General features: G+C 35.7%; 1 protein-coding gene across 2 annotated transcripts in view; it reads left to right on the forward strand.

Annotated features, from left to right (window-relative positions):
- The window catches only part of EFNA5 (ephrin A5), a 333,050-nt gene that overhangs the window by 258,231 nt on the left and 53,420 nt on the right, over positions 1–21,399 (forward strand). For both annotated transcript variants that reach the window (XM_063453645.1, XM_063453646.1), the window contains exon 2: positions 17,141–17,433. In XM_063453645.1, coding sequence (XP_063309715.1) covers positions 17,141–17,433 — 293 coding nt within the window. The remainder of the gene's footprint in view (positions 1–17,140; positions 17,434–21,399) is intronic.

Below are 21,399 nucleotides of genomic sequence, written 5' to 3' on the forward strand. Positions count from 1 at the left end.
TAAAAAAATGTTCAAGTGTTATGTTTGCATATAAATCATTTTGCAAGATAAGTTAATTTGAAGGCAATTAACTGTGCTGTCCATCTATTCTTCACATAATTTTATACTCACCTCTAAATGAAATCTTGATACAAATTACAGGATATGTATTTTTTTAATTCAATCCAGTCATCTTTAAATAAAAGCATTAAATGGACAGCATCATTCAAAAATGACAGCTCTATTTGAATCAGCTACTTGTGAATTCAAGTCGATTTACTGGTTGGAGTTCACAAAATCACCCAAAAACTTGGCATTTCTCTTTTTAAGCTAACTTCCATTTTGAAAGTTTCATCGACTCAGAATATAAACTGGGACCCTATCTGAAATTTACTAGTTGGTCATTAAGGAGCACATAGAATCGTGACTTCAATCGTTCTTTGTTCATATACAATGTACCTAACACCAATGTAGCCTTAAGCCCACGATGTGGAACTAGCACATGGCGTTTCTTCAAATATAAACCTGGCTTGTTGACATGTCTATGCATCCGAGTGTGACGTTTAAAACAATGTATATTTATATAAAGAAATTGGCAATACACAGTGTCACAGTTATCATCAACATGACAAAGAAAGTATAACATTGTTGCCAAACCCACACACGAGAATCAAAAGGATTGAGCATTAAATGCAGAAATAAAGTAAATAACTTAATAACTTGCATAATTATCAAGAAAATAGGAATGAGGAAGCAAAGGAGCAGAGAGCATTGAGAGAAAGAAGTAAAGATCGAGGAAGAGGAGAGGTGTGAATGTACGAGAGAGAAGATTAAGGAGTGCAGTGGGTGAATCATGATCAGAGAAGGCCACCCAGGTTTCTGTTATTAATCAGGCATGTAGTCTAACCAAGGAGTCCACACCTTATAAAATGTGGGAGATGTATGATGTAACAGAGCAGTATGTTTATCCATTTGAATGTTATGCTTAATCTTAACAATGACAGCACTTAGAGAGAGAAGAACTACTTATAACCAGCCGTCAGCAAGTGCTCTACAAGTAGCAAGGGTAATTTTGAACAATATGCATGTGACATTTTTATATATGCGGTTAGCCCCTATTTCTTCAGCCTCAAACTGAACACCAGATAAATAACCAGCGATGGCAGAGCTCGGGTTCAAAACTCAGATTGCTAATGCCATACTGATTTTAATTCATCCCATCATGCATTGCAAGATATCCCATATTTACTTAATAGACATACAGCTTGTAATGAGACAATACAATTTATTGATGACTGAATCTCCTTAAAAATAAAATGTAATTTTAGTTTTATCTTATCTTGTGTTCAGTTCTATTTCACTGCAAGAGGAAGAAACAAAGACATCTGCAGTACAAACTCACGACTTTCTCCTTGATTCCTACTGTGATGAGACATGGCTTCAAATATTATAACAGTGTTTTTTTTTGTTTTTTGTTATTCCAATCGGAAATATAAAATGAGAGGCTATAGCCAGTCTTCTCTCGAGGGACCCCTAGCATGTGTAGGAAAGCAGCAGTTCACATTATGCTCACCTTTAAGTGAGTGTACTGCTGATTTCGTACACATGAACTGAATATTGTTTTATTGCAGTTACTGTGGATAAAAATATTTTTCACACCTATAAAAAAAAAAAAATATAACACCTCTTCCCGAATTTAAAGATGTTGAGCAAAATCCATATTGTCAAAGATAGCACACACAACTACATTAATACATTCTTCTATCACCTTTGATTAGTAAATTATAATCTCTATCGTAATATTAATATTTAAAAAATAAATACAGTTTCAATAGTGAATAGTCTAAAGTAGAGTAACTAGTATATTTTTTAATAAGTTGGTCAACAGCTGGGTTGGGGTGACCTGTAATCTTTCAATTATAGAATGTTGCTGTCAAATTTATTAAAACATCTAGGATGATGTGGGAAAAAAAACAAACAAACGATACCCATATTCAAATGTGCCTATCATTTTGGTGCAGTCCTAATCCTTTAACGAGATGTGTGTGTGCCAACAACACCTTTAACACACAGGGTATTGTCCTTCCATACCCATTAATACAATTTGGTTTATTTCCCTATTTCTCAAGGCAAAATAAAAACGCAAACCCTGGATTAAAGACGACTTAGTTAGAAATTGGTGGGATAAACACATGGTCTGCACATGTCACTCTGAAGTCCAAGTGCGGACTAACAAGAAATAGTTGCTTATTATTGCTGTCATACAATCTTCTAGCCTAATTACAATGGTTCATGGATGTAAGCTAAGTCAACAGCTGCAGACATCTGCTTTAAACATCATAAGAACTCTTCTTTACCTTAGATTGAAGCGGCATCGGAGCACTGTGGCTACTAGATAGTGTGTATCTATGAATATATATATAAATGTCCATGTATATGTAATATACTAGATATGTATAATATGTATAATAAAATAAGTATAATACATAGCAGTCACAATATAAATATAACTGCAAAGAACGATGATCTATTGAATTGTCAGTTCTGTGTGACAGCTTTCTGAGTTTGGGATTGGCTCCAAAAAAGAAGGTAAAGTCACCCCGGTCAACCTCTCTGTATAGTGACATTATTCTGTTAGAAGAATAGAGAATTATTCAGATTAATTACTTGTATGCTGGACAGTTATACATGCTGAGCTGGCAACCAACTTGCAAAATATAGGCTAACACAGCCAAGGTTAAATTGCAACTCTGACAAATTTGAGTTTTCTTTCAAATCAGATTTGTGTTGGCTTGCATAACCTTAAGGTTTCTTTAAGAAACATCTCTATGTTGGTTTTCAGTATTATTGAGTCGGTGGAAATGCTGCCAATCTGGTTAACCAATCTGGTTAAAGGTTAATTAATGGTTAATAAAATATAACGCTCTTACTATGCAAGTATAGCACTATGACAATCTCTAAAAATCGTGTGTTTTTTTCCCAACAAACTAAATTGGTCTGTTAATTCAAGTATCAAATATTGGTTCTGATGTGACAGCAATAAGGAATAATTAAAGTGTAAGAGCAGGGGTTCAGTACATTTTGGCTTTCAAGAAGTTAAATCTTGCGGCCAATCAGTATCAAGAAAACTTTGTGTTGGATGAAGATGACATGAGATGACTATTTTTAATGTCAGATTAAGTTGTCTTTGCATATAGTATAAAAAATTGGATTGGCTGAACCTTCCTTTAAAAACCTGTCTAAAGTCTGACCTTTGTGGACCAACAGCTTTGTTTACGAGTAGACTCGTTCGAGTCTAGGACAGAGCAGGTCGTGGCTGTTTGAAGATAAGATTCCAATTTTTAACCACTGCTATAATCACTGGCTATAATTCATCATCGAAGGCTGAACTATTGACTTGTAGGGGGCATCTGAGCATTCTGGACAGCACTAAATATTTTGAATCTGTTCGGCGATCGAGGATAGTCTGAAAATAGTGGAGAAAGCTGGAAAGTAATGGAGGTACTTAGCTGGAGTACCCGCAGGCCGTTACAACCAGTATTTACATAAAAATGGAGCAACCATACCAGTCTATGGGATTGCAAGAGTGTCACAAATCCCACAGAAGTAGAATGAGTTGTATAGCTGTGGTTTTACTAATAATGGCACAAGTTCTGTATTAGCTATTAAAGAAATAAAGTATAAAAATGTACAGTGTCAGAATACACTGTTTTCATTACGTGTTATTACAGAATAAATAAGATATCAAATATCAGCGACTGTTTCGTTTCATTGCATCCTCTATTCATTTAATGCTTCATTAAGCCAAAGGTCGGATTTACTGAAGCAAACTTCACTATGGTAATCCTTCTGATTATACATATCACAGAAATTGAAAAATGATTGCTGTAAGTCCATGCACATACATGAAAAATAGGAAGAATCTGCTGTAAATATGTTTGTTGTATAATACAGTTGTGGTTGCTTGTTGCTATTCGTGTCTTAGTGTTAGGGTTCTGGAACCATGTACTGCATGATTTAGTGTAATATCAGATCTTACATATTTATTTATTTATAAAATATTTTACCAGGAAAGATACATTGAGCTTTCTCATGTTTTCAAGTATGTCCTGGGTCCACAAAACATTGCATTGATACAATAGGGTACAATAAAATACCAAAACAATATTAATACACAATATATACAAAATGTAACATTGAACAGGTAGAAAATATATAATCAACCATGACAGGTGCATTCTGTTTTAAGGGATGTAGAGAGGGATCGCTTAACCCCTTAAGGACCAAACTTCTGGAATAAAAGGGAATCTTGACATGTCACACACGTCATGTGTCCTTAAGGGGTTAAAGGACTTTAGGCTTAGGGAATATGTACAATTTCATATGTAACTTGCTCATAATACTATAGTAAGAGCAAGCTTCAGTGTATAAATCAGAAAAGTATAGACTTATATATGTTATCTGTTTTGTGGTATACTGTGTCTTCAGAATCAATGTAGAGCAAGCTTATGAAGAAAGGTGCAACTAAGAAGAAAGAACATTTTAACGTATTGCAATATCAACAGTTATTCTGGGTACTTACAAAAATATATACGAGGTGCTAGAATAGGCAACTTGCGAGAATAGGCAACTTCACAAACAGGAAAATCTGTACTACAACAAAACACATTCATTACATTTTATCACGTGCTATTTCTCCGTTAAAAACTATACTCTTATGCAAGAGAGCAAGGATAAAAACCATTGTTAGCTTCTGTGGACTACAAGTCAGTAGGGCTATTAGTCATGGCAATTATTGGCTACAGGTTCTGGAGTGCTGAGGGACATATATTGCCTGCTGGGGATCTGACAGTTTCAGTATACTGAAGGATGAGATAAACAGCAGGTTTATTTGGAAAAGTGCAACGTTTCGATCTCCAAGAGATCTTTCTCAAGCTAGAGCTTGATCTCTTAGAGATCAAGCTAAAAAGATTTCTTGGAGATCAAAACTTTGCACTTTTCCAAATAAACCTGCTGTTTAACTGATCCTTGAGAGCCTGGATCACAATTTTGTTCAACTATCAAGGTAGGGGCAGCCAACCACTAGGATTTTGATAAGAGTGCGGAATTCCTCCTTTTTGTTTGTAAGTTACGATATACTGGTCAGGATTCTATGCATATATCACCGCAGCATTCTGAATACTGACTATTGACCCTGCCAATGGACACACAGTTTCCATTACAAGTAAAACTTACTGGTAACATTCTAAAACAAATAGCCTATCGTTAGCTCAATAGAGCAGGTCATTGATTGTTATTTTAATGATTAGTTATAATTAGGCACATATCGATGAAAAGGATAGTTTTGGATTTTCAGGTTGTTATGCTTGGAAAGATAACACATTTTGAAATTTATCAGGTAAAACAGCCACAGAATTTAAGTCATTTCAAGCAAATAAATATTTTTGATGTGCAAGACTGTTTTATACTGCAAATAAGCAGAGATTTCTATCCCTTCCCAGCAAGTAAAACTCCCACTGCAGCTAAAAATCAATACACAGGTAGAAGCAGCAATTGCAGGGATTAAAGTCATAGGAGCTAGGGAAGATGAACACTATGCTAGGCACCGTACGATCAATGTACTGACATGTCACACAGCATGAAGGTGCCCTTTAGTTCACTGGCTCACTTCATCATCCACGTGTCTGGCACAACTTGGCCAAAAGAAGGCATTTCGAGAGCAGACAAGTATTGCACTTCAGAGACAGTTACACAACAAAGATCCTTACAGATCGAGACAAGGGTCATGCATGTTTACTTTGAAATAACGTTTCCTTTAAAAAATGCAGAGCTCTGTAAAAACCAAGTTGTGTTTGTAGTTTACAAGAAGATTTTTGTATAATGTATAACGTAAAAAAAATAAAATAAAAAATAAATACACGAACGAGTGGGAGGAGAGTAGAACAAACATTAAGCAAGACATTACTACTAAATGGTTTTAGGACATAAGTGTTGATTTTTCTATTGTCTTTGCAACAAACATGAATCTTTATGCCGCTCATGCAAAGAGACATTATTTTTTTTATTTTTTTATTATTTCATTATCGTTGACTGTATCTCGCTCTGGCACTGACTGTAAAGAAGATTAAAGACTCAGCACCACGAATAATCCAAAGCATAATGTTTTGAATGTTAATGGAATTACGGTAAAACACCATTGTACAGTGAGATGGAAAAAAAAAAAAAAGATTTTCTTATTCATGCTGCTTGTGTTTTCTCAGCCCCGTTTAGTAATTTTTAAGACTAAGTCTGCCAATATAGCATTGAATAACAAATCTCAGAAGAGATAAAAAAAAAAAAATCCAAAAGTGTACGAACAACATTTTGGAAAATGCCTTAGTGATGAATTTGCAGTTAGTTTATATTGTATAGTTACTCACTTAACCAGAGACCGTGGAGAACTGACAAGATAATTTAATGTTTTAGGTCGAAATAGCTGATTTAGTCCTTTGGTGAGAAACAAACAAATGTATGGAAACAGAAACAAACACACCGAAATTGCACACAAAATTGTAATATACAAAATAAATTTCAGCAAAGAAAAATTTCAGAGCACAATTACTAAAATATCAACAAGGTTTATAGATGTGTTGTATTTGAATTTAGGATCCTTAGAATATGGATTCAGTTAATCAGAAATAGTGGTTAGGAATTAACCTTAGCTCTGTTATGACACTATAATTCTGGACACTGCTTGCCCTAGGTTCAGGGGCATTGCGAACTTACGGAAACACCTGGGCATTGAGCCAAAAGCAAAATGTGACCCTCACCCTAAGCAATGGCTATGCGAAAAAGGTTATCTGCAAACTATCCTAAATCCTTATGCATATTTAGAGGGACATCATGGTCACCAAAACAACTTTAGTTTAAATAAGCAGTTTTGGTGTATAGATCATGCCTCTGCAGTCTCAGGGCTCAATTATCTACTATTTAGGAGTTAAATAACTTTGTTTATATTGCCCTAGTCATACCTCTCTGCACGTGACAGCCACAACCTCCCTAAACAATTCCTGTAAAGAGTCATCTAATGTTTACACTTCCTTTATTGCAGATTCTGTTTAATTTAGAATTTGTTATCTCCTGCTCTTTAAATAGCATTTTAGATCCCACATGAGCCTTCTGTGTTTGATTAAAGTTCAATTTACAGATCAGGAGATAAAAGCGTTTAAAGTAAGTTACTATCTGATTGAAAGTGAAACCATTTTGTTTTAATGCAGGCTGTGTCAGTCACAGCCAGTGGAGGCGTGGCTAGAGCTGCATAAACAGAAACAAAAGAGATTTATTTTCAAAATGGCAGGTAATTGAGCAGTGCAACTTTAGAGGAGCACTGTAATATATGAAAGGCAGGATGTTAATAAAAATAAATAAATACATTGCCAAATATAAGAACATGTTGCACTGACAGATATACAATTCTACCTACACATACTACTCAAGCAATGGATAAGTCCCACTGCCCATCACCTTCTTCTGGCTATCACCTGCAAGGGCCTCCGTCTCCTCCCTTATAGTCTGGTAGTCTGCCTCCCCCCTTATAGTCTGGTAGTCCGAGGAGCAATGTAATAGTAATATATATCTCAGGAGGCAGCTTTGAGAATGAGCTGCATGACGTGGAAAAAAATAAATAAATTCTAATACACTTTTGCCTCCCCACCATCCAAAACTACACAAATCTTATATCTGGAGTTTTACCCTCAAAGCCCCCTCAAAAAATGCTTCTTCCTGGGTTAGTTCAAAATGTTTGCACGACATACTATATTAAGGTCTGATCCCATCCTGTTGCTACCTGCTTTTATTCAACTGCTTAATTATGATGGAAACTGACCAATCCAAAACAGTAGTTGGACTTAACCTTTATGGAGTTTTGTTCCACTAGATTGACTGAAAAGGAACGGTTACAAATAACAAGCTTCTCTGCCTGATTTGTAACGAACTAGTTATAAATAGCCCGGCTTTTTCATAGCTGCAGCTGAAGATTACAGAAGCCGCTTTAACTAAGTGCATGCAACCACATCTTATTTTGATCAGCTTTAGCAGAGCTATGGCTTGTAATTATCATAATCTAACAATTAGCCTGGCATCCTTTCTCAGTGTTTAATTACCCTGATAAACTGTAATTGAATAGAGGTCTTAACAACAAGAAAAAAAGAAAAAGAAGGAAACTTTGTGTCTGCTTCAGGTAGAATCACTGCATCTTTGTCTTTAAACAGCTTAGTGGTGTTGAGCACACAGCAAGGCATTACCTCTCATTTCTACTGCTTTATATTCTACCAGGATGCACATGACCTTGACCTTGACTATTCATCTTAGTGTTAGTGGAGCTTCTGTCTGCTCATGGCTCAAGTCGTAGTTCTAAAAAAAAAAAAAATAACAAACAGATTTAAATTTGCATGTAATGAGGTTAAGGTACAGGAACGTTTTCAAGTCTGTTATTATTTTATAAATTCACATTTTTCTTTCTTTTTTTTCAATCCGCTTTATTTTTCTTTAATATTGGACAGGTGAGGACAGGTTAAGGGTTAACAGATCCTAATACAATCAGATATTCTCACTGACCTCGGTCACTGTATAGATGAAACTGTATGCTGTTTAAATAAATGCTACATTGTGTGTACCTTGACTTGTACACTTTAACAATCACAGTGATTTCATTATTCATGTTCCTATTAGAATTCAAGATCAATACAAATATTTGAAGCACATTTTAACCGTTTTTCTTCTGCATGACATAGTTTGAAGTATAGGGACTTAATCCTTATTTAATTATGGATTGGTGCCAAAGACAAAGGTGCAAACTGTGTAGAATTTAGCAGAGCCTCTTTACCCTTCTCTAGAGATCCTGCACGAGGATGTCATCGATGGTGGATCAGGCATGGAATTCAGTGAGATATGTTACACTTTAAAGACACTTTACCCTTGTCACTCGATGACACTGAAACGGACTAAAAAAAAAAGCACTTTTATAATTCTTGCTTAGGTCTCAATTTAATATGGTTGCATAAACATTCCAAATGATTTAATATTTTCAGAAAAACTTTATTAAAATTATAATAATTTGTTTTTAAAATGTATAAATATAAAATGTATAAATATATAGACGCTCAAAAGAGGAAATACAATTTTGGATTGAATGCCATATCTCATAATCCGTCAATGATAAATAAAGATATGAGATGCATTAGTATTGTTATCTTATCTATTATTCTACTTGATTTCCATCATTGACAGTTGACATCGATCAATAAACCTGGTAAATTGGGGTATCTCAACATGGCACAACTTTTAACAACTGTGAACACAAAGATCCATGATATAAAATGACTGCTTCTTAGTACAAGATTGGACAGACGACTGATTTCATACATTTTCTTTCAAATGTTATTTTGACGGTGGTCATTATCGTCGTGTGCACCTGGACTCTGTTCTGTAGTGGGGCACTTGTGTTAGATAAGTGTTAGATTTATTTTGTGTTTAATATATATGTTTACATTGTGTAAAGGCGTTAAGGAGTCATTAAAATGGCATTACTTCTACTGCATACTAATTCACAGCAAATAATGAAATTACACTACGAGGATGTTTTTATTTCATTCCAAATATCTAGTTAAACATGCCATCTCTTATTTCAACGGCCTACAAAGTTATTAACTCGAAGACGAGTCTCTCATAAGCTTCAGATTTCATAATTACAAAACATATTCATGTGCACAAGCTGTGTTTGAATTTACATTAATGGATAAACAGAACACTGGTATTAAATTCAGAATATGCGGCTGATGTTCTTACGTCTGGATATTTCAAGCACTTTTTAATTAAAATCACCTGTTTTAAAAAGTAATTTCTCACTAGAACACCAGGCAAACTGTTAGGGGATATGCTCTACCCCATTCGTACTCCACTCGTGGAAAATTGCCTATGTTCGGTATTTTAAAGAAGTGGACAATATCATCTCTCACTCTTACCCTACTGGACTGGTTTGAAGCCTCAGCCTAAGTATCTTATCTGTCAGTCTATGCCTTGCAATTTGAGAGTATATAACAATGTAACTCTCACTACCACCCAGCTGGCGAAAAGTAATTTAACTTTTCCACACCTTTACCCAATTTACGTTGTGAAGATAAAGTGAAAGTGTCAGAATTTCTAACTGAACTTTGAACTCACAGTATTTTTGTAAATGTGTGTTAGCAGTTCATTCATCACATACTATTTTGAAAAAATAAAAAAATAAAATATATATATCAACACTGTCTGTTTAGTGCAGAATTCCTAAAATAGATACGCTATAATGGTTTTGATTTGAAAAACAGAACGTAGATGCCAATGGATAGTTCAGGCCAATAAAATACATAGCAAACTAAAACAGACAACTACAACTAAATGTGTATCTACGAATCTGGAAGAATCGGCTTACTCCATACTATTGACCAATCAAAACATGTAGCTTTATTTACAAGTGTGATCTAGTTTCATGATGAAAAAGAGGCAATCGGCAAAACAAGAGAATAGGGAAATGCAATAACTAAAAAAGAATTTATCTATTTTATAGTGAACAAGAGGATACAGGATTCTTATTCCTATACGATGAACGATGATCTTCAATATTTCCTAGATATTATTTTTCTCACATACAATTCATCTGATTCTTTTACCATACTTTTATTGCCAGTGTTTTATTGGCCTCTATATATTTGAAAGAATAACTTTTTTACTGCATGCAATCAATTGATTTTGATCGATACTATTCCAGTATGTTTTATGTATAGACAATTGGCAGGATCTAACATTGAGGGCATTCAAGCTTGTGAGAACTATTATCTGGTACAGCTGATTCTATAAAGAGAACATTCCAAGTTTGATTGGATATGTGATTTTGTGACGTCTATGTTTCAATTTTTAAAGGTATTTCAATCCATTTCTGAACAATAACTAGTTCCTACACCTTGATGAAGCACATTGTCATACACTCGTAGAAAGAAGTGAAAGGAAACATAGAATAAATGTAGCAATGTTTATAAGACAGGTTAACGTAAGGGGGAGAGTCGATCCAAATTGCAGCCTTTGTGAATCTTTTTTCCACAGAATTATTTCACAGATTAGTATCCCGCTAATGATTTACATATAGATTAGGTCTTTCCAGTTAACTAATAATTATTTAGAATCTCAGCGGACACTATGCACACTTCTACATGTAATTTGTGAGCTTCTTGTCCATTTTTTACTCCATGTTTGATCTTTGCTCAAGAGCATGATGTACAGCCATAATGAGATAATGTAATTGGAAAATATTCCGGATATTTGGTCTTGTACATTTTATTGCCATGACTTGAACTAAACCATTTATGGGCCAATTTGTCATTGATTGGGAAATTTAAGGTTTTTTATTACCATTAAAATATAATTAGCACAAACGCAAATGGGAAGCAGATCAAATATAACAAAGCTGTGGATTTTGTAGTTTGACAAATAACATATAAGTAAATATTACCAACTTAACTCAGGTTTATAACTAACTAAGGGGTTATTGAATCCATATAATGTGTTGATAATATTAAAATGTCCAGGAAGGATAAATAACCATTCATCTAGAGCTTTATAAGAGTATGGAGAGAGATATTCAAATTCAGATCAGTCATTCAAGAATGCTTTCTTCACAACTATGTTATTTTAATGTTTTTAAAGAACAGAAGAGTTTGTTCTGCTGAGAAACATAACAATATCATTCCCTTGTGTATAGTCAAGTTTTGGTGAATAACAGTCGGAGGTGTCATAATAAGTTTTGCCCCTTGCAGTATTAATTATATACTATCTTCAAAAATGAATAGCCCTCAATCCCTCTGTTCCTGTGCATCCAACTTGTCTGGTTACAAACACGTGCCTGTTAGTCCACCCATTGTCTGGTTACAAACACATGCCTGTTAGTCCACCCATTGTCTGGTTACAAACACATGCCTGTTAGTCCACCCATTTTTGGTGCTTTATAAATAATAATAATGGCAAAATCTTTATACATCGTATCGAAACAAAAGCCGTGATCTAATGATGCAGCTAGGTTTTACCGGCCTGCGATACTTGCCTGTCACGTTTGGCCACAAGGGGTGAAATGTTTATGCTCAGGTGTTTGTTTCTGTGCTTTACTAGGAAGCCCCTAATGTTGTGCAACTGGGTGGGAACTGTAGCAGGAACCATTATTATTGATAGGTTAATTTAAAACAACAAAATTGGAAAACTGGTGGTAATTTGTAGCTTCTACGAGCGACCAGCTGTTAAAAATGACAGCTTATGGCAGCTATTTAGCCCATTGAGTGTCTGTCTATGTCCTATTCAGTCTTATTTTTAAGCTACTTATTACGTATAATATATCTCTGTTCACTCTTCTTTTGCACTTTTACATTAACGGGTTGAGCACTTCTGTGTCCAGGATGTTGTTACTCAATGAGGGTTTGACAGCATTTGGACATCTGTAGACAATTGGCTTGCAAGGTTTATCTAAATGTAAATAGTTTCATATTTACATGCTGTCTTTGTTACATATTTTTGTTTCTAAATTAAGTTAAAGGACCACTAAAGGCACTCTATCTCAATGAAGAGGACTGGGTGCAGTGGACCCAGGCCACTTTTCATTTTGCAATTTAAAGCATTGCCATTTAGTAGATACAACAATGTTTTGATTACAGGATTAACACACCTCTAGTGGTTGTCTTACTGATAGCCACAAACGGTGCTTCTGTTATGAAAACTGAGTCAGACTTCACTCTAGAGAGCATTTGATTGGCACAGTGTAGCAATTTTCTGTACATGGGCACCAGACTCCAAATGCTTCCCTATGGGGAACCACTGGATTGGCTGAGATCCTCAAGATTGATTATCTCAGCCAAAATGGTGGGTCCATCAGCATCGAGACGGTTATAGGGTAAGTAAAACTTAATTTGTTTACATAGTTAATAGGACACTATATTGCTAGGAATACAGATCTATATGTATAACAATGAGTGATTTGTGAGATATAGTAACACTGTTCCCATGGACAGGGAGCTACAGAATTAAATTGTATAGTCTATGTGGCTCATTCACGAGGCGTGAATTCATGTACGCCATGCATCCCACAGTCACAGGTCATAAACCCATTCCAGAAGTATCTCTCATACTTCATCTTTGTTTCTTTGTTACTTGTACTTCTACAATGTACATTAAAATCAGTAATCCACATGTTTTCTAAGAAAGAATATTTTCAGCAGAGCTAAAACACACATACAGTTTTAATAGAAGCAAGTTGTGACCCCTTTTTCCATTTGTTTATGTTCGTCTGCCTTATCATTGTGACTAGTAGTGGAGGAACATCAATTAACTGAAAGCAAATGGAGGTCATTGAGCAGAGGTTAGTGTATCATCAATACAGTGTGATAGATTGAGCTCTGGCTGTGAACCAATCTTTTCACATAATATATACTTCTGGGTGACTGTGTATCCTTTCTTCTGTTTTATGTTTCATTAGATCCAAGATGAACTTTGTAGGCTATATTGCATTGACAATGTTAAAGACAATAAGTGTCTGACGTTAAAAACAACCCTAACCTCAAGTAAATCTGCTCTCAGGAATTAAAAATGGTGGCATCTACATTGTAATAGGTCGGTAATTGTTATAGGGATGTTTAGCACATCCAATATACTTTTTTTTGCGTTTTTTTGTTTAGGAAAAATGTCTTGCCAGCATGTTGAGTGAAAATAGAATTTATTTTACTGTTCGTGGGTTCCAAATTCTTGTGCACAAAGATATCTCTTGTAATTGGGTGGGCTTCCATTTTAAATACTAATTTATCATTCAAAGCACATCAGTGTCAAATGTCACAAAAACGACAGTTGCAAATCCTCCTCGATTGCATGCCTGAAAATGCTGTATAATAATTAAAGAGAAATTTCGTTTGGGTGATCACCTTAGGCTAGAACTTTCATCTGGCTCTTGTTCAGAACTGTCAAGTTAGCATGAGCACTATTAATTCATATCCCAGAATCCTTTTATCATAAAGCTGCAGATTTCTTTTCCATGTGGTTTGGCAGTAAAACCGCATTGCTTTTTCATATCTTGTACATTTTAGGAAGGTTCTGTATGTGTCCTGGCAAATTAATGCCAACAAATCATTACAGAATAAACATGGCGGTCTTAACATCATAAATCACAAAAGAAACTTGATTATTGTAGTTAAATAGATAAAGTCCAGATGAGATTGATTTCCTCCTGTCATGTTATTAGATGTAGACAAAATACTTCACTTTTTTTTTTTTTTTCGTTTTTAAAAACTCAAAGAATTGAGGGGGGGGGGTTGAGATGGAACTGAAAATGTAAGATTTTAAGGTTTACGGATTGTAAAAGATAGTTTAGATCTTGCAGTGCTGATTAGTATTATTTTATGACCCTAAATGAAGATATATGATATCTTATTCAGGTTTCATTATGTATTTTGTAATTGGACAATTTTCCTCCTACAGAATATGTTGAACAATATGCTGCAGGGCTGAAGTAATTGGCTATTTCTATTACCATCAACTATTTTGAAAATATGGAAAGCCAAGAGAAATAAAAATATGAAACTGGATTAGTGTATTTGACCAAATCCCATATTTCAAAGACCTTTCATCACAGCCAGATGGCTCTGTGTTAACATTAATCCTGGAACACAAGCACAATAAGCTATCATTTGCTCGATTTATCATGTTGTTCAGGGGCATATATAGGAGCGATTGTGTTCCAGGACAATTTCACCAGTTTTGATTTGTCAATTTGTCTTGTGTCGAATTGAGGAGGCTCCGCAGAACATCAAACTGCTATGGGTCCATCAAGTTCTTTGGAAGTATTATCAAAGTGTTCATATACATCTAAGAGTAATTTAATCTAAACTTACATTAGCATTCTATATCTTCCCCTGAAACTATTCCAGAAATTCAAAGTTCTTTACTCTTTATCAGTATGCTCAAGAAATTTCCAATTAATTTACGGTCTAGCATTTTGGGGCATTTTTGGCTCATCTTTTAATATGTCACTCAGTTGTGTAATACAATAATTTATACAGACTTACTGATCATTTGGAACTCAAATAAAGGACTATTGAAAACTATATGAAATACGCTACTGAAATTTTGAGAAAATATTTGAACAACTTTAACTGCAAATGCATTTAATTGTTATGTTTACAATTAGAGATCAGTTGCATACCCTTTGACAGACAGAGTTATGGGTGTCATAGGTCACAATACTTATTAACTAAAAAAATGTGGCATATGTCTATAATGCAAGGCTGGACTGGGGCACTAGAAAATTTCTCGGTGGCCCACTTTTGTCCTAGGTGGGTCTACTACGCTAGCTGAGTGGTTCCTCAGCCTCCCCCTAGTGCTGCACTGTGTTACTTTCTCTTAGCACTGTGCAGCAACTACACTGAGTTCCTGCTACCATAAATGTACCAAGTCATCATTTCAGTCCCATTATTAAACTTTCCTTAATATATCAAGGTCATAGGACTGAAACATTGGCTATATGCTTAAGCATGTCTGCCTAAAATAAAGCAGTTCATGGTATAGAATTTTTTTCCGAGTCTGCTTTTGGTTCCCAGTCGGCCCTGCTATAATCTGTGGCAAACAAAAAAATCAAACATAATGCTTTCAAGATCCTATATTCACCAACTAAAAATATTGCAACTTTTTTCATTCATCATCCAAAAAGAAAGAGAACCGTTTTACCCTACCCTGGTTCATTCGGGGACTGTTATTTCAGTACTTTTTCCCTGGTATACAGGTTTTTCCTTATAAAAATGCATGGTTTCTCTGGAGTGTTATATATCAAAATGTTAGGAACAGACTGTCTGCAATCACAGTTCCACTCTGTGCATATAACTAATACATCCTGTCTACTTAGTATATTTTCTACACAGCCAGCGCTAAAGTCAAGGATTATTAACTCTTTTCCACTCATCAACTGAATGCAGTTTTCGATCTGTAGTTTCATCAATCCCAATTCACTCACAATATAGATCATAAGATGTGTGAGAAGAAATCACCTGTGGAATATTTTGCAAACGTCTGATACGTACTATTTCAAAAGGAAACTATAGTACTAAGAAAGCAAAGTTATTTTTTTGACACTACAGTTCCCTGTAGTGTCCCCCCTCCCTTTCCTCTTTCTCCCCCTTCCCCCCCTGTGGTGCAGAAGGGTTAAAAAACATTTCTGACACTTACCTGATTCCAGCACCGATAATTACAGCACTGATTACAGTCACTGTTTAGGCTCCGCCTTCACTCCTCCCACGGCAGTGTCAGCCTGCGGGGGAGACCTAACGCGCATGCGTGGCAATAGCCATGCTCGCATTAGTACTTCCCCCACAGGAAAACATATACAATACTTTCCTATGGGGTTTTACATGACTATGGATGTCCTCAACCAGAAAATTCTGTCTAGTAGACAGTTACTTACTGTGGGCTTAACCCACAAAGGTAAGTATTGCAGTTTATTAAAACCCAGCTGAAATGGTCTGGAAGCCTATAGTGACCCTTTAAATGTATCAGCACTGCTTAGTCATTAACAACCATTTGTAATGATATTTCTCTTCTGCATTAGTTTACAAATGATTTAATTATTTGGTTGATGGCGTTAGGTACTGCCAAACCTAGGCCAAGCTGGCATTATGTCAAGCCCCTCTGCGCATCGGTCCTTTAAGATCCTAAACCTAGTGCTAGCTCCAAAAAGCTATGTATTCAGAAATACTTGTCATGCTATTGGTAAGGAAATCTGAAAACCATGTGGTCTGAAAATAAAAATGACAATGCTTTTTGTACTCAGTTACATATCTGACACAATGCTTTGTTCCTATTGTGGAACAATTTTTCAGAGCTGCTGTGTGTGGGGCCGAGTTTTTATTTTTATTTTTTAGAATTAATTTAGAACAGAATTGTCCGTTTGTTTTGGAGAAAAAGAATACGTTTGTGTGTGCACGCTTGTTGTTTAATGGATTCCTTGTGTGCTTAAGACAACTTAAATATCTTTCTTTCTATATTTGCATATATTCATTTATATCTGTGAATATTTTTCTTACAAAGTGCATTACTAACCAAATTTCCATTCTTTGTTTTCGGGCAGGTTCGTAAAAGGAGACTACCATATTGATGTCTGCATCAATGACTACTTAGATGTGTTTTGCCCTCATTATGAAGACTCTGTTCCTGAAGACAAGACAGAACGCTATGTTCTCTATATGGTGAACTTCGATGGATACAGCTCCTGTGACCACACATCCAAAGGCTTCAAAAGATGGGAGTGCAATCGACCCCACTCTTCAAATGGACCCTTAAAGTTTTCGGAAAAATTCCAGCTCTTCACTCCATTTTCTTTAGGATTTGAGTTCAGACCAGGGAGAGAATATTACTATATATGTAAGTACACTCTTGTACTTTTATTTTTATTCTGACTAATCGAACTGGCATAGATCTGATGACACCATGTCTTTTAGATTTGATAAACAAATAACATTACTACAAAAGTGGATGTTCAATGTATGATATCCTAATAATTTAGCTTGTTACTTTATAATTTTATGGTAATTAAAAAAAAAAAATACCAATAAGGAATGCTGAATCAAGCATGCATGATGTACCACAACCACATCATCTACTTCCTGCTGTTGCATATTATTTGCATGTTTTAAAGTTTTAAAAAAAAAACATTTCAAGTTGTGCCCTCAGAAATCTTACAAAGTTTAGTGGTCACATTCTATTTTATTTGTAAGATCCCAGGAAGACACTTGGAACAGATTTATACATTAGAGATTTTCATCTACAGTTAAATTGTTTCGTGGCGTTCTCTTGAGCCTCATTTTAAAGTTTTTATTGGAGAAAATCCTTCCAATTGATCGCAGCCCAATAAAAAAAATAAAGAAAGGCAGAGAACTGCTACCTCCTATTAAAATCGGTATTTGTGAGAAGAAGCAGTTCAGTAAATCAAAGAATGTGTGACCCAGAATGTGTAATAACCCAGAGAGAGCTTATTGGGGGGTTATTTACGGAACAGTGAATTGTGGGTAACTGATAAACAATTTTCAAAATCCAGGTTAAGAAAATCAAACTTTTACTACATCAGAGATGGAGAATTAACTTAGCATTTTTAAATTAAAGTTTTGTTTCATGACAATTCACTGTTTAGTAGACATGTACATTCAGTTTCAACCGAAATGCAAATTGTCCTCATTTTGGGCCATTGGCAATTTGTCCGAATTCCACAACTCTGTATCACGATTCGGGCAATGGATGAGCCATTCTTTTGGTTTGATCCATCTATGGCACCAGAAATAAGGGGGAGGGAATAGAGAAGAAAATGATTTTTTTTTTATTGCAGTACACTAATATGTGCATTTTTGCATCATTCCGGTTCATCTGAATTGTTTTTGCTGAAATGATTGCTTGGGAAAATCATCTGTACCAGAATGCCACATCGACAAAATCCCGAACGAAACAACTAAATAATTATTTCAGAAGAAACAATTCGGACTTGCCAAATGTTTCCGCCGTACACTGTTTAGTAAATAAACCCTTCTATATCATAATTTTGTTCATTTTTTTTCCTTCTCATCTATTTTTGCTACGTCTTTGAAATTCCCTAGTCAATTCATGAAAATTCACAGTTTAGAACATCATATTGCCAGTCAGAACTAAACATTCAGAAAGGGACAGAATTCTGATTGTCCTTTCATTTATTCCAAACAAATAAAGAGAAAACAAAACAATATCTCTCTGTTTTCTATCTCTACCTGCTGTAAGCCTGTTCTGAGCCATGGACTCGCTATTACACAGTCATGTTTCAGTCCAGTGCCTCTGAAGCCCTTTCCCAAGCTCATTGTAAATGGAACATTGAATTCTGGTTTATTGTTATCCACTCGAAGGGGCTGCAAACGTACACTCAGGAATAAAGTGATAATGAAAACCCATTCCCCTACTCAATACTGGTTATATATTAAGGAAAATGGTTTCATACTTTACTTTTTTAATTTATTTTATTTTCCTGATCATTATTCGTGGCAGCATGTACTCGTGGGTTAGCTCTTCCCCTCACAGCAAAAAGGACTGAAAATAGAACTTTGAAATTGGTATAAATAGTTCCACCTCCTCCCCAAAAGGCAGTCCTTGTAACTAGCTTCACAGCTCCCATAGTATATGGGTGAGAACGTAAATTATGGTAAATATAAAACAATTTTCCTTATTCCTAATCAAACGTGACAGCATTTACTTATAGGAATACCCGAGCAGTATACATAGTGGGAGGGACAGAATTAAAATACAGCTAATAGTTATAAAAACCATTACTGAACTGCACAAAGCTACCAAGCCTTATCAAAAGCCAAACAAGTAATCATGAGGATGTTGTCATAATATCTGCTCAGACAAAGCGGGTCTGCAACCTCAAATATAGGAGAAATCCTTGTAAAATATTGTGCCGGGTAGGAATTAATGTCATGATAATCAAACATATAAAAAAGGAAAAAATCTAGACTAATAGAAGACGAACTCCTTTCAGAAATCAGACACCCGTCTTGCTATGGAGAATAATAAAATAGATTAGAGGAAACTTGCTTAAAACATAAAAACACAATCTAGAAATTATAAGCATATTTTCGCAAAAACAAGAGTTAATGGCTTTCTCTAATATAGAGGAAATACTCAATGGATGGCACTTTCAAATCAGAACCTTGTGAAAAGCATAACTTCTAGAGATCAGACTGGAACAAGTCATACAATTCCCGACAGTGCTGAATGAACACAGTCATACCCGGCTATCAAACAGGGAGGAGAAATTAAACTGAAAATCCCACCGTTCTCTGGAAGGATGTATTTATCAAAGACAGAATTCTCACTGATTCATCTTGCCTTGTGAGCTAATTACCTGTCGTTACAGGAAACACAACCAATAGCTGCCTGTAAGAAAAGGCAGAACCTAATAGAGAAATATAAGAGGTTGTTCAACACCCCAACATAAAGGGCACACCCAAAAGCGACATGGCGACATGGCGACCTGGCGACCTAAGCGCTATAACCTAAGGTAGAGAGAACACCACACATATAGCGACCGACCATCCGTGAATGGGTCAGGACTGACGGCCCGGATAACACATCTGTCCCCAGTATGAAGGTGCCCAAAGTTCGGTCTGTTCCCACCCCATGCGTGACCACAGCCCTCTGCCCACTCAACCAAACTGAGGTCTCACAACTGACATGTATACCCTCACTGCCAAATGCAACAGAACCACAAACAAAAACAAAAATAAAAAAATAAAATATGGGTAAGATGTACAATGAACAGACGCAAAAGACCTACACTATTATAAAACAATGTAACAAGCAATAACTGTTATTCTGGCCATCCAACCTCAGACAACCGCTTGAAGTCAAAATGCTACTATATATCTTCACATGTACATGTCTCTATTAACCACAGCTAATGCGTGTCCTGAATACCAATTTGACCCCCACCCTTTACTCTTTTCTGTACCCCCACTTGAACTTGAAAAAAATGTAGGAAAAAAAACGATATATAAAGATTGTCACATAAATAAAAAAAATAAAAATAAAAGAGGTTGTTATGCAAAGCAGCAATGGCTACTTATTGTAAATATCAGAATCTCATCTACACCTCACACTGTGAATGGATGGATTGATACAGTCAGGAGAGGTAGAAACCAATAACACAAATAGTAGATATTGCAAGGCAAAGGCAAGAAGGAGCATATCATTCAGATAGTAGTGAAGGAATATCAGGCTGAACCACAAAAATTGTGTCAACTAATAATTATAAGTAGGAAACAGCATCAGGACATAACTTTAACAATAAAAATAATGACAAAATTATGTGAAACATCATAGTAAAAAGGAACTGTAGAAACCAGTGGCACAGGACACATTGTGACAACAGACATAAATAAGCTGAATTGCCAGAGATATTCAATTGTCCTTATGAGAACAAAACAACCACATACTTACTCTGACCTTATCTTCAGATCGTGATGAAGGAACGGCAAAGCCTATGGTGATTTTAAGAACTTTGTGCAACTTGTTGAGCCCCCTGCAGACAGACACAAAGATACCTATTGCGGCCATGTGATCTCTCTTTCAGCGCGATCACATGGCCCGTGGGGGCCTAATTTGCAGAAGGGGGACTGTCTGAGCAATGCCGATAGCCGGCGGGGAAATGACGGCGTTTGGGTAAGTAATAAGGACTGCGGGGATGTTCTATGCCGACCGCGGCATTTAGAGCCAACCTAAAAAGGACGGCATAGAAATCCCGCCGTCCTTAAGAAGTTAAGTCCTAAATGGCAGAGAATTGAGCAGTTAGACTGCAGGGGAATGATCTAT

This window comes from Pelobates fuscus, chromosome 5 (genome assembly GCF_036172605.1).
Source record: "Pelobates fuscus isolate aPelFus1 chromosome 5, aPelFus1.pri, whole genome shotgun sequence".
NCBI classification, from domain to species: Eukaryota; Metazoa; Chordata; class Amphibia; order Anura; family Pelobatidae; genus Pelobates; species Pelobates fuscus.